General features: G+C 39.8%; 2 protein-coding genes across 2 annotated transcripts; one reads left to right on the top strand and one right to left on the bottom strand.

The window, feature by feature from the left end:
• The first annotated feature begins 1,465 nt into the window (after positions 1-1,465).
• LOC131233062 (microtubule-destabilizing protein 60-like) lies at positions 1,466-3,213 on the top strand. The gene is made up of 3 exons (XM_058229638.1): positions 1,466-1,841; positions 2,032-2,126; positions 2,835-3,213. Exons 1-3 carry the CDS (start codon positions 1,683-1,685, stop codon positions 2,968-2,970), a joined length of 390 nt encoding a protein of 129 aa, XP_058085621.1. The 5' UTR covers positions 1,466-1,682; the 3' UTR covers positions 2,971-3,213.
• A 5,820-nt stretch (positions 3,214-9,033) lies between these two features.
• LOC131233678 (small ribosomal subunit protein eS19z-like) lies at positions 9,034-10,902 on the bottom strand. The gene is made up of 2 exons (XM_058230468.1): positions 10,698-10,902; positions 9,034-9,304 (listed from the first exon to the last, which is right to left on the bottom strand). The coding sequence occupies exons 1-2, from the start codon at positions 10,874-10,876 to the stop codon at positions 9,232-9,234; spliced, it is 252 nt and encodes an 83-aa protein (XP_058086451.1). The 5' UTR covers positions 10,877-10,902; the 3' UTR covers positions 9,034-9,231.
• Between the last annotated feature and the right edge of the window lie 2,095 nt (positions 10,903-12,997).

Raw genomic sequence — 12,997 nt, 5'->3', positions numbered from 1 at the left:
ATCTTTCTCCGGTCCAATCATAGAAATACGCAGTGAGATCTATCTTGCACCGTGTGATTTATGGCTTGTAAACAATGGACGGTTCTAGCAAATATGCCCCAATCAAAGGGTTAGGATCATCTGATCGGTATGATTCTTGCACAATGGCTTGATTTGTTACAACTGTCCCCTGTTTACAAGCCATGAATCACATGGTTAGAATCATAGAAATACAAAGTGAGATCTATCTACTAGATGTTTCAAGATGATGATTGGACTTATTTTGTTTCTCCAGTCAATCTGTGCTGTCTGTTTTCACCCGATTTGCATGATTTTTTCACCATGGCTTGCTCCTAGTTGTATGAACGAATGAATGATTCAGATCGACGATAGGTCACCCTGTGTGCTGTTTAAAAGGTTTAGGGATGTTGCTAACGTTGACAAGCAAAACCCCTTACACACAGGGAGATGCTGACACACAACTAGTTGGATGTACATTGTATATATTTACAAATGGTCCCCACCATAGAAAACAATAAACAACCACCCAAAAACCTCTACATTCATATGGGTCCCATCTATCAACCTGATTTTTGGGGCGTCCCATTTTCATTGCAGGGGTGCCATTGTAGAGGGGCGGCTTGGCATACAAACATGATTGGGTCCCACACACTAACTAGTTGAACATACAACTAGTGTCTGAGCATCAAGACAATTGGTCCGACACACCACCTAGTTGGACACAACTAGTTGTATCTAAGCATCTCTCTCTCTCTCTCTAAGTGTGTTTATGCGTGCGTGCATGTGTATATGTATATGTTTGTGTGTGTGTGTGTGTGTGTGTGTGTACAATACATATATTACACACACACACACATGTATGTGTAAAATATGTAAGTTATATGTATATATGCATAACGCACTGTCTGTTGAATATCACTCTCCTCTCCAGAATGTCACTCTCTTTTACATCTGTTTAACATATAATATCCACTGTGTATAACTTATGAAACATCTCTCTTTTAAGGCTGCACCCATCGCTTGTTAAAATTGTTATTAAAACTAACTTTTTTTCTTGTGCCCCCACCACCTTTTTACACAGGATGTGATCTATAATTACTGTGTAAGCAGAGGTCCTATGTTAATCACTAATAAGGAACTTCTGTTACGCATGGAGTTTCTAGTGTGAGGCTCACAGTGATTTAGACCATTCATCTGATAGCCCGGGCGATCATGATTTTACATTGAATGTGGGCTGTCTGTGTTGAAATTCTTTGTCTGGCCCATCCATAATGGAGGACAACCTAACACGATTATGGATGGGCAATTAAACCACAGCCCCAAACGTAACAAACCCTGTTGAACAGAAATTCCCTAGTAGTCCCTAATAGAGAACTCTACCTCTAATTTATTCATAAGGTGAGTATAGCATGTTAAGCATGCATACTATATTTTATTGATTGTTATAGTGACCCTTACATGATTTGGATGCATGTGTCATTATAGTGCTTGGTGAAGCCTCCAGTGAAAGAAAGCACAAAGCCGGTCAATTTGAAACTTCACAGTGATCTACGTGCAGTAGGGTGTGCAGAATTTGATAATCAGGGAACTTTCTCACGTTGTATAAGAGAGGGAAGGAATCATCACCTACAGATGGTTGTAGGCATTAGTAACCTGTTTTCACAAAAATTCCAAAAGCAAAAATGAAATGCAGCAAAGTTGTATTTGATCACTTGATAACATTCATGAGCGTTGGAAAAAAATATAATGAACTTTTTGCTTCTTTTTTTTTTTTTTTTCAGGTTGCTGAGAAGATATCCTTAATGGATCAGTACAGATTAGAAAGAGAGAGGCAGCTAAAGGTCTGCTAGATAGTATTTGGAAATAATTTGCAAGAATACTAGTGTAACTAGTGTAAATTTTACTTCATGTGTTGTTAACCATATGTGTATGGTATTAGGAAATAGTATGCACTTTTTGTAAATTTCATTTCATGCATGATCTACAGTTATTAGTGCTTTTAGAAGCTAAAATATGTTAGTTTTGCTGCAGATGGAAGAAGAGGAAGAAATAAGAAGGTTGAGGAAAGAACTGGTGCCAAGAGCTCAACCAATGCCCTATTTTGATAGGCCTTCTATACCAAAAAGGTAAGAATTATGTTTCTTATATGCACACAAATGATCTTATTAGTGGATGGCCTGTGAAATGTGAGGTCCCGATCACTTATGACAAAACTAATGCTCAACTGTGCAAAAATGGAGAGGTCAGAGAGAGATCAATAATGGGATGGTGAGGATTGTCAGAGAAAGTCATTTGGGCTATTATTAGATGGTCCATGAAGAATAGGTTGGACTCTACAGTTGGGTTATCAATGGAGGCTCCAGATCACTTACAACAAAAATAAAGCATGGATATAGACAGTATGGATTCTCCATGGCTCTCTAAGAATCATCATCACTTTGACTGGAAGCCCTCTCTAACCATGCATTAGGTAATGGGTAGATTATAGAACGAGACAAACAATGGGATGTTGAGGATTGTCCAGACAAGTGATTTTGGGTTATAGATGGTCCATGAAGAGTAGTAGGTTGGACCAAGGGACAATCCAAGTCAATTGGACATTCCAGATCAATGATTTGGATTGTTTCCAAATCTAAAACAGCAATTGTTATGTGCAGATGCAGATTATTTGCATGGGATCATTCTGCACGTGTGTGCATGTGGTGCAGATGTGTGCTACATATGTTCAGAAATACGTGTGCCTGTTGTAAATTTTAGCTTTGTGTGGACAAAATATTTGCATAAAAAGTATAAATATTTAGATAAGTGGGGTTTGTTGTTGTTGTATTTTGAAGGTCATTGAAAAATCCAACCATACCAAAAGAGCCCAAGTTCCATAATCCGCAGCACAAGAAGATCAAATGCATGTCATGGAATGACATCAACTTGGCCATCAACGCTGATGAGATGAGAAATGGTAAGGAGAGATGAAGACAGGTGAATATTTCGGCAAACGTTGACAACAATATGTTTTTCTTCATATGCTATATGAAGATTCTTCCTTTTTCATTTTTGGTCCAACTGTACGTTAAGCAATCAATTTAATTGCAATTCTTTTGGAGTAAACAATGAACAAATCTGCAAATTTCTCAACTATTTGGAATTGGATTTGTTTTGTCTCAAACACGTTATTGTGGTGATTGGGAAACAACGATATTTTATGTCCTCCTTTTTTCTTCTTTTTTTTGGTTTTTAACACATGCGTACACACCCCCACACACCCACGCTAGTGGAATTTCACCACCCTTGACAGGGAGTTGAAACTCCTGAGTGTCTACTACCCAAGCAAGAGTAAGGATCCATATATTTTATGTCCTTCGTTTTGGAAACTGCATCTTCTTCAATATCGCCCTTTGCAACAATTTACTAAATCCAACTAGTGAGGTCTGGGTGAGTAAATGGTTAAGAGTCAATCAGAGACAAATATGGCCACTAATTTAATGGTCTAGATTCTTTCCTCTTGCTGCCCAGTGAGATCTATCAAAGCCACATTAATAAATATATCACTTTTTGTCTTTTAAGAGATTGCCACTAGTCAGGTCTGGGTGAGTAAATGGTTAAGAATCAATCAGTGACATATATATATGGGAAAAGGTACCATGCGACTCGACCTCACGATAAGCTCCCATGAGGTTGAGCTGTGTGGGCCCCACCGTGATGCATGTCGACCATCAACACCGTGCATTTGATGGGTCCCCTCTAAATTATGGGATAAACCAAAAATCAGCCGCATACGGAACTCAGGTGAGCCATACCATCTAAAATCATGTGAAGACACCATTAAAACATATAAAAGCACTTGGTGGGGCCCACCTGAGTTTTGAATGCTGCTAAAACTTGGTCTGAACCCTCATCCAAATGGGACACACATAATGGCTGGGCTGGATTTGCAAACCACATCTCGGTGGGCCCAAAAAATGATTATGAATGTTTTAATGGTGCACAGCCCCTCCCCACTTCTGTATGTGGTGTGGCCCACAAAAGTCACGGATTGACTTGATTTTTGAGACCTAAGCCCACGATGGAATGGTGCATCTGACTGATGGGGTAGATGTTCGAAACGCATCACGGTGGGGCCCACACAGCTCGACCTCATGGGACGGACTCGTGAGGTGGAGCGCATAGTACCTTTTCCCTATATATATATATATATATATATATATATATAGAGAGAGAGAGAGAGAGAGAGAGAGATTTTGGTAATGTAAGTCAATTTGGCTTCAAAATTCAGACATGGCAAGATCAGATTTTGGTAATGTAACAGTCAATTTGGCTTCAAAATTCAGACATGGCAAGATCACTACTAGTGTCAGGATCAGAGTGCTTTTGCATGGGATGTGATTTGGCTGGTGACCAGCTAGCCGGAGTCAAAGCTCTGTGAGCCCTACCACGATGCATGTGTTTTATCCACGCCATCCATTCATTTTGCCCGCTCATTTTAAGGTATGTGCACAAAAATGGAGAGTGGATTGATTAGGAGAGACTCTGGCCTCACCCAAGACAGTGCGGCCCTTTACATGGGGCCCACCTTGACATATATATTCTGTATTCATGCTGTCCATCTGTTTTATTCGGATCATTTTAAGGCATTATCCAAAAAATGAAATAGATCCAATTATCAGGTGTACTATACCATAGGAAACAGTGGTGATTGACCCCATTAATGGGCCGAAAAAGTTTTGGATCAGCAGCGTATTTGTTTTTTTCCATTCGTCCAGGCAACCTTGCCAACAGATTGGATGGAAAATAAACACCACGGACACATGACCATTTTAAGGCATTTTAAGGCATTATCCAAAATATATACATAGGTGGTGCTCCATGGGTGAGGCCGAGGGCTCTCTTGGGTGAAGCCGAGGTCTCACCTAATCCGCTCCTCATTTTTGGGCTCATACCTTATGACTCAGACTTGAAACTCGGCCGAGTTAACTCAATTTTGAGACAAGTCACCGTGAAACTCAATTGCGAGAAGCACAACTAGTTGAACTGAGTCACTCAAATGATAGGTGCTAAATTCTTTTTTGTTGGGCCCACCCGAATGGATGTAAAGCCTCTTTTATATAAATAATATTTCAAGTGGTGTACTCTCTCATATATATATATATATATATATATATATATATATAGGAAACGGTACTATGCACTCCACCTCACGATAAGCTCCCGTGAGGTTGAGCTGTGTGGGCCCCACCGTGATGCATGTCGACCATCAACATCATGCATTTGATGGGACCCCTCTAAATTATGGGATATCCCAAAAATCAGCCGTATACGGAACTCAGGTGAGCCATACCATCTAAAATCATGTGAAGACACCGTTAAAACATATAAAAGCACTTGGTGGGGCCCACCTGAGTTTTGAATGCTGCTGAAACTTGATTTGAACCCTCATCCAAATGGGACACACATAATGGCTGGGCTGGATTTGCAAACCACATCTCGGTGGGCCCAAAAAATGATTATGAATGTTTTAATGGTGCCCCTCCCCACTTCTGTATGTGGTGTGGCCCACACAAGTCACGGATTGACTTGATTTTTGAGACCTAGCGCCATGATGGAATGGTGCATCTGCCTGATGGGGTAGATGTTCGAAACGCATCACGGTGGGGCCCACACAGCTTGACATCATGGGACCCACTTTCTATATATATATATATATATATGTGTAGAAAGGCTCTCAAACTCAAGACTTCCCTTAAGTAAAGAGACTTGTCCAAGTCTTTTGAGTCAACTCAACCTGGCTGAACATCAAGTCCACTTGTTGAGTTTTTCTAAATTTTAAAAATAATAATAATAAACAAATAAATAAATAAAAGAAGAAGCTTGGGCATGATTTTTCTGGTTCAAAAAATAATTGGGCGTAAATTCCACGCCTCTCCCCAAAATTAAATGGGCCTGGCTGTGAAGACAATGGTTTCGAGCCCATGGCACCCAACAACTAGTCAAAAAATAAGCTACTTTGAATTGCCTCTCATAGATTCATATACTACATTTTCCTGCCTCCCATCCAATTTCTTTGAGGGTAACGAATCAACCATGTGCTTCATCATATAATAGTCCATCTGTGTGGGGCCCACCAGGATCTGATCGTCAAGTGGATGGATGTATGTATGATTGCTATCCAACTATTCCAAGAGGTAGATCCCATAATTAGCTGGGATGGTACAAAAAATAGGCTGATCCAATGACTGTCAGTTGGGCCACACCACAGACCAATGGACAACGATCGCAAAGTTCCAAATTCAGTGTAGACCCACTGTGGCATTCGGATCCGGTCCGATTAGTTTCCACTCTAGTTTTTTGTTTTTTATTTTTATTTTTATTTTTATTTTTGTTTTTTTTTAAATTTAAAATTTTAAAATAAAAAAATTAAAAAAATAATAATAATAATAATAAAGTCTAAAATAGAGTTTTTCTAACTACCGATCTGACCATGGTGCATAGAGAGACCAAAATCATACTACAATTTTGATTTTGCCTCTTCAATTTATTTTTTACCACTCATCAAAATTGATAACCAATGCTAAAATGGATGCAATGGAATCGTTCATGTGATAACTAAATTGCAAATTCAATACCCATGTGACAACTCAATTGCAAATTCTAACCTCTCTTTCCAGTGTTGTGCCCACGTGCTGAGTGGGCCAGATTTTTTATTTTTATTTTTAGGGAAAAGATGTATAAGCTCGGATGGATTGGATCTCGCACCACACGCGTTTGTGCACATAACAAACCTCCATAAAGAAGGGATCTACAAGTCCAAACCAGTCTTTTATCTTCTGATATGTTGATATCTGACTCCATCTACAGAGGACCAGGCCAGGCCACAGCCTGAAATCTAAGGCCGACCCAGGTTGGTTATCACCTGTCAACGGTTCCTATGGCCGATCCAGGTTGGTTATCCCCTGTCAACGGTTCAATCAGCTTGATCCATTACTTGTGGCCCCAGACAAGTTTTCAATTGTAGCCACCATTCAATCCCTATTTTCTTGTGGAGTGGTCCACTTGATCTACCACGTTTTTGGACTCTTGCTCTAAAATGGCCTGAAATTTTTTTTAAAAGAAATGGATGAATGGCGTGGATAAAACACATACATCATGGTGGGGATCCACAGAATTTTGCCCCGTGATACATATTACCAAACTCGGTGCTGTGCTCTACACTACACAATCCGCAATGGCGAGGTAATATCAGACCAAGAACAGGAACACTCTATACGGTGTACTACAATGGTAAATGGTACCGGTAACACTCTATACGGTGAGCTGCAATGGTAAATGGTACCGGTAAGCTCAGGACAGCGTGGGGCCCACATGTTAAATATATAGGATGCGTATTGCATACTTTCATTGCCACTAGCAAAGTGGCCACTGGATAGTGCTCTGTGAGCCCCATGATGATGTATGTGTTTTTATCCACACTATCCATCCATTTTAGATTATTATTATTATAGTTTTAGGGCATGAACCCAACAATGAGGCAGATCCAAATCTGAGGTGGAGCACACCATAGGAAAATAGTGGTGATTGAATGCTCACCATTAAAAACTTGCTTGGGCCCATTGTAATTTTTATTTGCCATTCAACCTGATTGGGTGGATCATAAAGAGCGGATGAAGGTAAAACACATCGGATTGATACAAAACATTTGTATAACCCAAGAAGTTTTTAATGGTGGGCGGGGGTCAATCACCACTGTCTCTAGTGTCGGAGACCTCATTCTTGGCTGGCAAAATAAAATGGATGGGATGGAACGCACATATCATTGTGGGAGCCACAGAATACTCGCTAATGGCAGTGTCAGTAGGGGCCCACATGCCCTAGTGACGCCCCTTTGAAAGGTCCCCCCCGGGTCACAAGTAGCAAAGTGGGGCTCACAACTTGATTCTCACCAAGACCCCACCTAGTTGAAGAACAACCTACTTTATATGTATGTCCTGACCTTTTCATCCAGGACCAACCAACCAAGGGTCTCGTCTAAACAACAAATAATTTACACAGCTCTGCATGAACATTTCTGGATGTCATACCATACCATACCATACCATACCATACCAAGGACAACCCCTCTTGCAAAACTCAGTATACCATGTACGCAATGCCCATCTGTCCTTTTCCCCAATGGACTGCAAAGATCGCCCAAATCCCACCACCCCCATTTTAGAGATATGGAACCCAAACCTGTTCACATGATGCAAATAGAGAAAAAAATGGTGCTCTACCAAGCATTATACCAAAGTTCCTCCTCCTAGACAATACATCCAAATCACTCTATTTTGGGGCCTATTTGGATAGGCAGGCAAGAAAATAAAGAAAATTGATTTGAGTTTTCTCAAAAAGCAGTCATTAAGCAAACACTAGTCAAATCACCGTGGATAACCCATTCGTGTACATCATTTACAAGATTACATGGGAAAGGCAACTTAAAAGCTGGCAATACGGATGAGGGGGCTAGGCAAATGATCAGTAGAAGAACCAGCAATAAATGGTAAGGCCGCACACAGATTTCTACAAACAGAATATCAAAGCAGATGTTTCCATTGAGGTCAGGGTAGGGATTGAGGAAGAAACAGATTCTGGAGGCTTGACCAGCAGCCTATCATTTATGCAAGCTGACAGGGACAATATGTTCTTTTCAGGTGCTCACCCAAGCATTTCCACCACACCAGCAGCCACCGAATCATCATTTTGGTGAGTCATGATGTAGTCAGCTTAAAATTCATGACAGCCAAGCTACAGCATGCGTCATCTAAGTGGCCCACAATTAACAGTTGATAGGTTCCACAGTGGATGAACAACCATCCACATTGGATGTGTAAAGGGCATCTATGTGGATTTTTGGGCAGACACATCTTCACGTGCAAGCTGGATTTTTGGGGAAACAGCATCCAAATGGCAGGACCCAACCAATTGACAACATATATGCAAAATGGATGGGCTTAATGAGGACTAAGAACTATGCACAAAAGGATGCATACCTTAAAACTTTAAAAATAACATAACCCAATTTCAAACCATGTATATCATGTCATTTGAATGTACACTTGTCAGCTCACCAAACAAAACAAGCCTCAATATATCATTAACCCTCATAAAGGCTCAGAAACCATTGAATCAAGAACCTACAAAGTCATTTGAGAACACCCTACAGAAGCTCCAAAATATAAATGCATGCTGAAAAAACTCTACTACTTAAGGAGTGACAACAATCCGACCAGCAACTTGATCGAGATCCCGCTGACCACTGGAAGTGATTCTCCTCCCACTGAGATCAAAAAGAAAAATATTCAGCCTAAGATTATCCAAGGGAAAAAAAAAAAATACATTACATCAACAGAGTTTAACGCTAATCACTTTAATGCATTTTCCAACTGAGGAATTGTAGGGGCTGCTGAGCCTCTCAATAAATGTTTCATTTGACTGGGTACATTATTCCACCTTGTTCTGTGGTCTAGCTGTCTTGACCATTGATATGAGGCTCATCATGGATAAAGGATGCCCCAAAAATCTCCAGATTTAAAAATAGTCAAGAAATAATCTGGTGTTCCACATTCAACTGACAATAGACCAGGGAACAAAAGGTTCAGATCTTCCAACATGCACTTTTGAGTGATCGCTTGTTCAGAATAGGGCCCATCACATCAACGGTCTAGATCATTGTGATGGACCCCCATGCACCCATTCTCACACCTCAGAAGACGATGAATTTTCTCAGCAACCTATAATTATTGTTTCCGAGTACGCCTTAAAAGCATGCATGTTGCAGAGAAAATCTGCCATCAGTTAGCAAATCATTGATTCGATTTCAAGCACAACTCAGCCAAAACAATGAGAAGTTTACAGATTTGAAAAACATCACTCAAGCAGATGATAAACTTGACTAGTTATTTAATGACTCAACTTATCCTATAGATGAAGTCCAAAGAAACCGACTCCTAAGCCTCCATCAAAAAATTGACAAACCAACTCCTAAGCCCCTATCAAAAAATTGGCAAATTTTTAGGACATCAGCATCATCTACTAGAACCAATCGAGATTCTATCAGAAATTACTTTTTCGCCCTTTTGAAGACCAAAAGCGATAACGTTACATCAAACACAAGCAGAGAATAAAAATCCAGTGCAAATTTTCATTCGAGGATTGCTACCAGGACGCATGCTAGTACCAACACCTCTGTTGTACATGTAACTCAATTTCACAGTGATCTTGGATTATGTCATCCTTCCAATCAGTGCCAAAGGAAGGGGCAGTTCACTCAAAACAGAGATATGGTCCACATTCTTTTTTTGAAAATCAAAGAAATGGTAAACATTCAATGCATCACTCACAAGTCACAACAAATGGAAGACAGAATTGGCTCAGGAACTGGGGTTTGTGGCTCTAACCCGTCCACATGATGGCCCTAGATCAACAGTAGCACTCAATCTGCATGTTTACTAGTGTTCACTGAGGGATAACTGGATAAAACTTCTACAATGCACACCTGTCGCAGTTCCTCTTTATCATTTTTCAATATCAGAGATCTAAAGATCTTGGATTCTTAACAACCATAAAAATAAATAAAAATAAAAATAAATCGATGTGGTTTTCTACCATCAAAAAAGACAGCATGCTGTGACTCACTGAGATGGAGAGAGAGAAATTGACAAAACACTCACCCTTTCAGATCAATGTCAATAATGTTCATCTGTTGAAGCTGTTGGAGGATGTGACGGGTAATAGAACCGCTGCTCTTACAGAAATGAGGTGGGCGACTCCCGTTTCTCTTGCGCCCACCATAAATCTTCTGAAACCCACCAACTCCAATTCCTTGCCTCAAATATATTTTTCTTGCCATGGAAGCTAACCATTACAAATAGATATAAAGATGAATCAGTGCTAAATAGAAGACAGGCATTGGACTTTTTTCATGAGTTGACACTAGAACATTTAGGCAAAAAAAGGGAAAAAATATGTGATTATGCCAAAAAAAAAAAAAAGGAGAGGCTCAGTACCAGCTCTAGTAAAGTACCAATCAGGATCATATGGAGCAAGTTCTTTGAATCTTGCTGTCTTCACAATATCATGCCAATGTGGCAGTTCCATCTACCCACAAAACAGAATAACAAAAGTCAGGGAAAATTTACAAGATTGTGAAATCACAATGGAACTATTTCCCTAGGTTCTGCAAAGAACTGCATAACTCCGATTTCAAAACAAAGATACAGTACACGCAATGTCATTGATGTTGCCAGTATGAATTTACCATAGTATACTGTAGTTAGATTTTATTTTATTTTTTTATTTTTTTTTTATAAACAATTCAAAAAAATTCAAACAAGCTCAAGTTGCCATTTCCTAGAATTGGGTACTCACTTCAGTGGAAACATAAATAATATCATCAAGGGGCTAGTAGAATGCTTGAAACTATAGATAGAAGAGAAGATCAGTAACCCATTAAAAATACCTGTCGCAACTAGCAAATACTGTAATGAATGTTGTATGTTGGTCTCTCAAAAAAATGATGTTGAGATGTTAACCACATCTGTTTCTCGCAAATCTCAATATGGCAGTGGCAACTAAAACTGAAACCTCAGAAGGTTGAAGATTTGCCCAGATATTTCTTGGACAGACTGAAGATTCAGAAAACTCTTGATCACAACGTCCAGAGTCATGTTTCACATTGTTGTTGTCTCCCAGAAAGAAGGCAAAAATAGAGCAGCAGTAGAAAAATGGAGCAGCCAATGGACTCCAATATGCAAAATCCCACACCGTTCTCTTCCAAAGAGATGGCCCCAAGGGTTTCAATCTATTGTAGCAAGATAGATCTGCAGACCTGTTGTCTTTCCTCTTTGTTACCTTTTTCTCTGGTTTGTGTCATATTCTTCCGGGCTGCCCTGCCCTCTTGTAATTTTTCTTGTTTTTAGCTTCAGGTAGGGTCCTGCCAAACCCTGCCTTCCAAAAAGAAGATTCAAAAAACTCACAAGCAGACAGGAGTGTCCCACTAATTCCAACTGAAAACCAGTTCAAGTTTGTCTCAAGTTTATGAGCTTTGTTGAAAATGAAGGCAGGGTATGTTTCTTCACAAAGTATTGACCTACAATCAGTGTTCAAAATATCGGTACCATGCTATGTATCGCACCCTTGGGATACAGATACATATCGGTTATCGCACGGGACATATCATTTGTATCGCATAATTTATCGCACTTTTTGGGAAACATGGGGAAACATTGGGAAAATGGTTGAATTTTTCAATGAAACTTCAGGGATTGTTAAACAAGCCCTTGACACACACTTTTAAATCATAACATCTCAAAAAAAAAAAAAAAGGTGCACATAATAAATTTCCTTTGTATAGGGTCCTAAGCGATGCGATGCTTAACTGAACTAATGCAACTATATTTAAATTGAATGCATGACATTTATAAATGTATCAAAGACATATATGAAAACACAACCAATTCATTGAAAAGCAAAAGAAGAAATAAAAATTGATAAATATACATATCAATGGTGGGGACTAGTTGTGGCCTAGACCCACAGAGTTGCGCGATGGCTCGTAATCATCATCTCCATCTCAACGGGGTTGGGAATAGTACTGCTGTTCCACAAATCGACAATATTGTGACCAGGTCATAGTGGAGCGGTACCAATTAAGTTACTCTCTGACATAACGCTGGTACTCATCCTCTCCGAACTAAATCAATACACCCATTCGTAAGTACTGCTAATCATCGCAGTCTGTAACTAATATGGATCTGGAAAGGGCACATATGAAGCTCCTTGATATCCATATTGTTGGAGGTAAGAAATGTACTACCTCCCATGGAAGTTAGGCAACCTGAGTAGGAGATCAGGAATTTTATACTTGAAATTAGGAATCATGGACCCATCAAGTGGTTCAATCCACAACAGGGCCTTAGATTCCAAGATAATCTTACGGTTTGGTCCGAATCACCCACTAGCCTTAGAGCCT

This window comes from Magnolia sinica, chromosome 18 (genome assembly GCF_029962835.1).
Source record: "Magnolia sinica isolate HGM2019 chromosome 18, MsV1, whole genome shotgun sequence".
Lineage (NCBI taxonomy): Eukaryota > Viridiplantae > Streptophyta > Magnoliopsida > Magnoliales > Magnoliaceae > Magnolia > Magnolia sinica.
The sequence above is the reverse complement of the archived record's forward strand: the minus strand, read 5'-3'. Positions and strand labels throughout refer to the sequence as shown.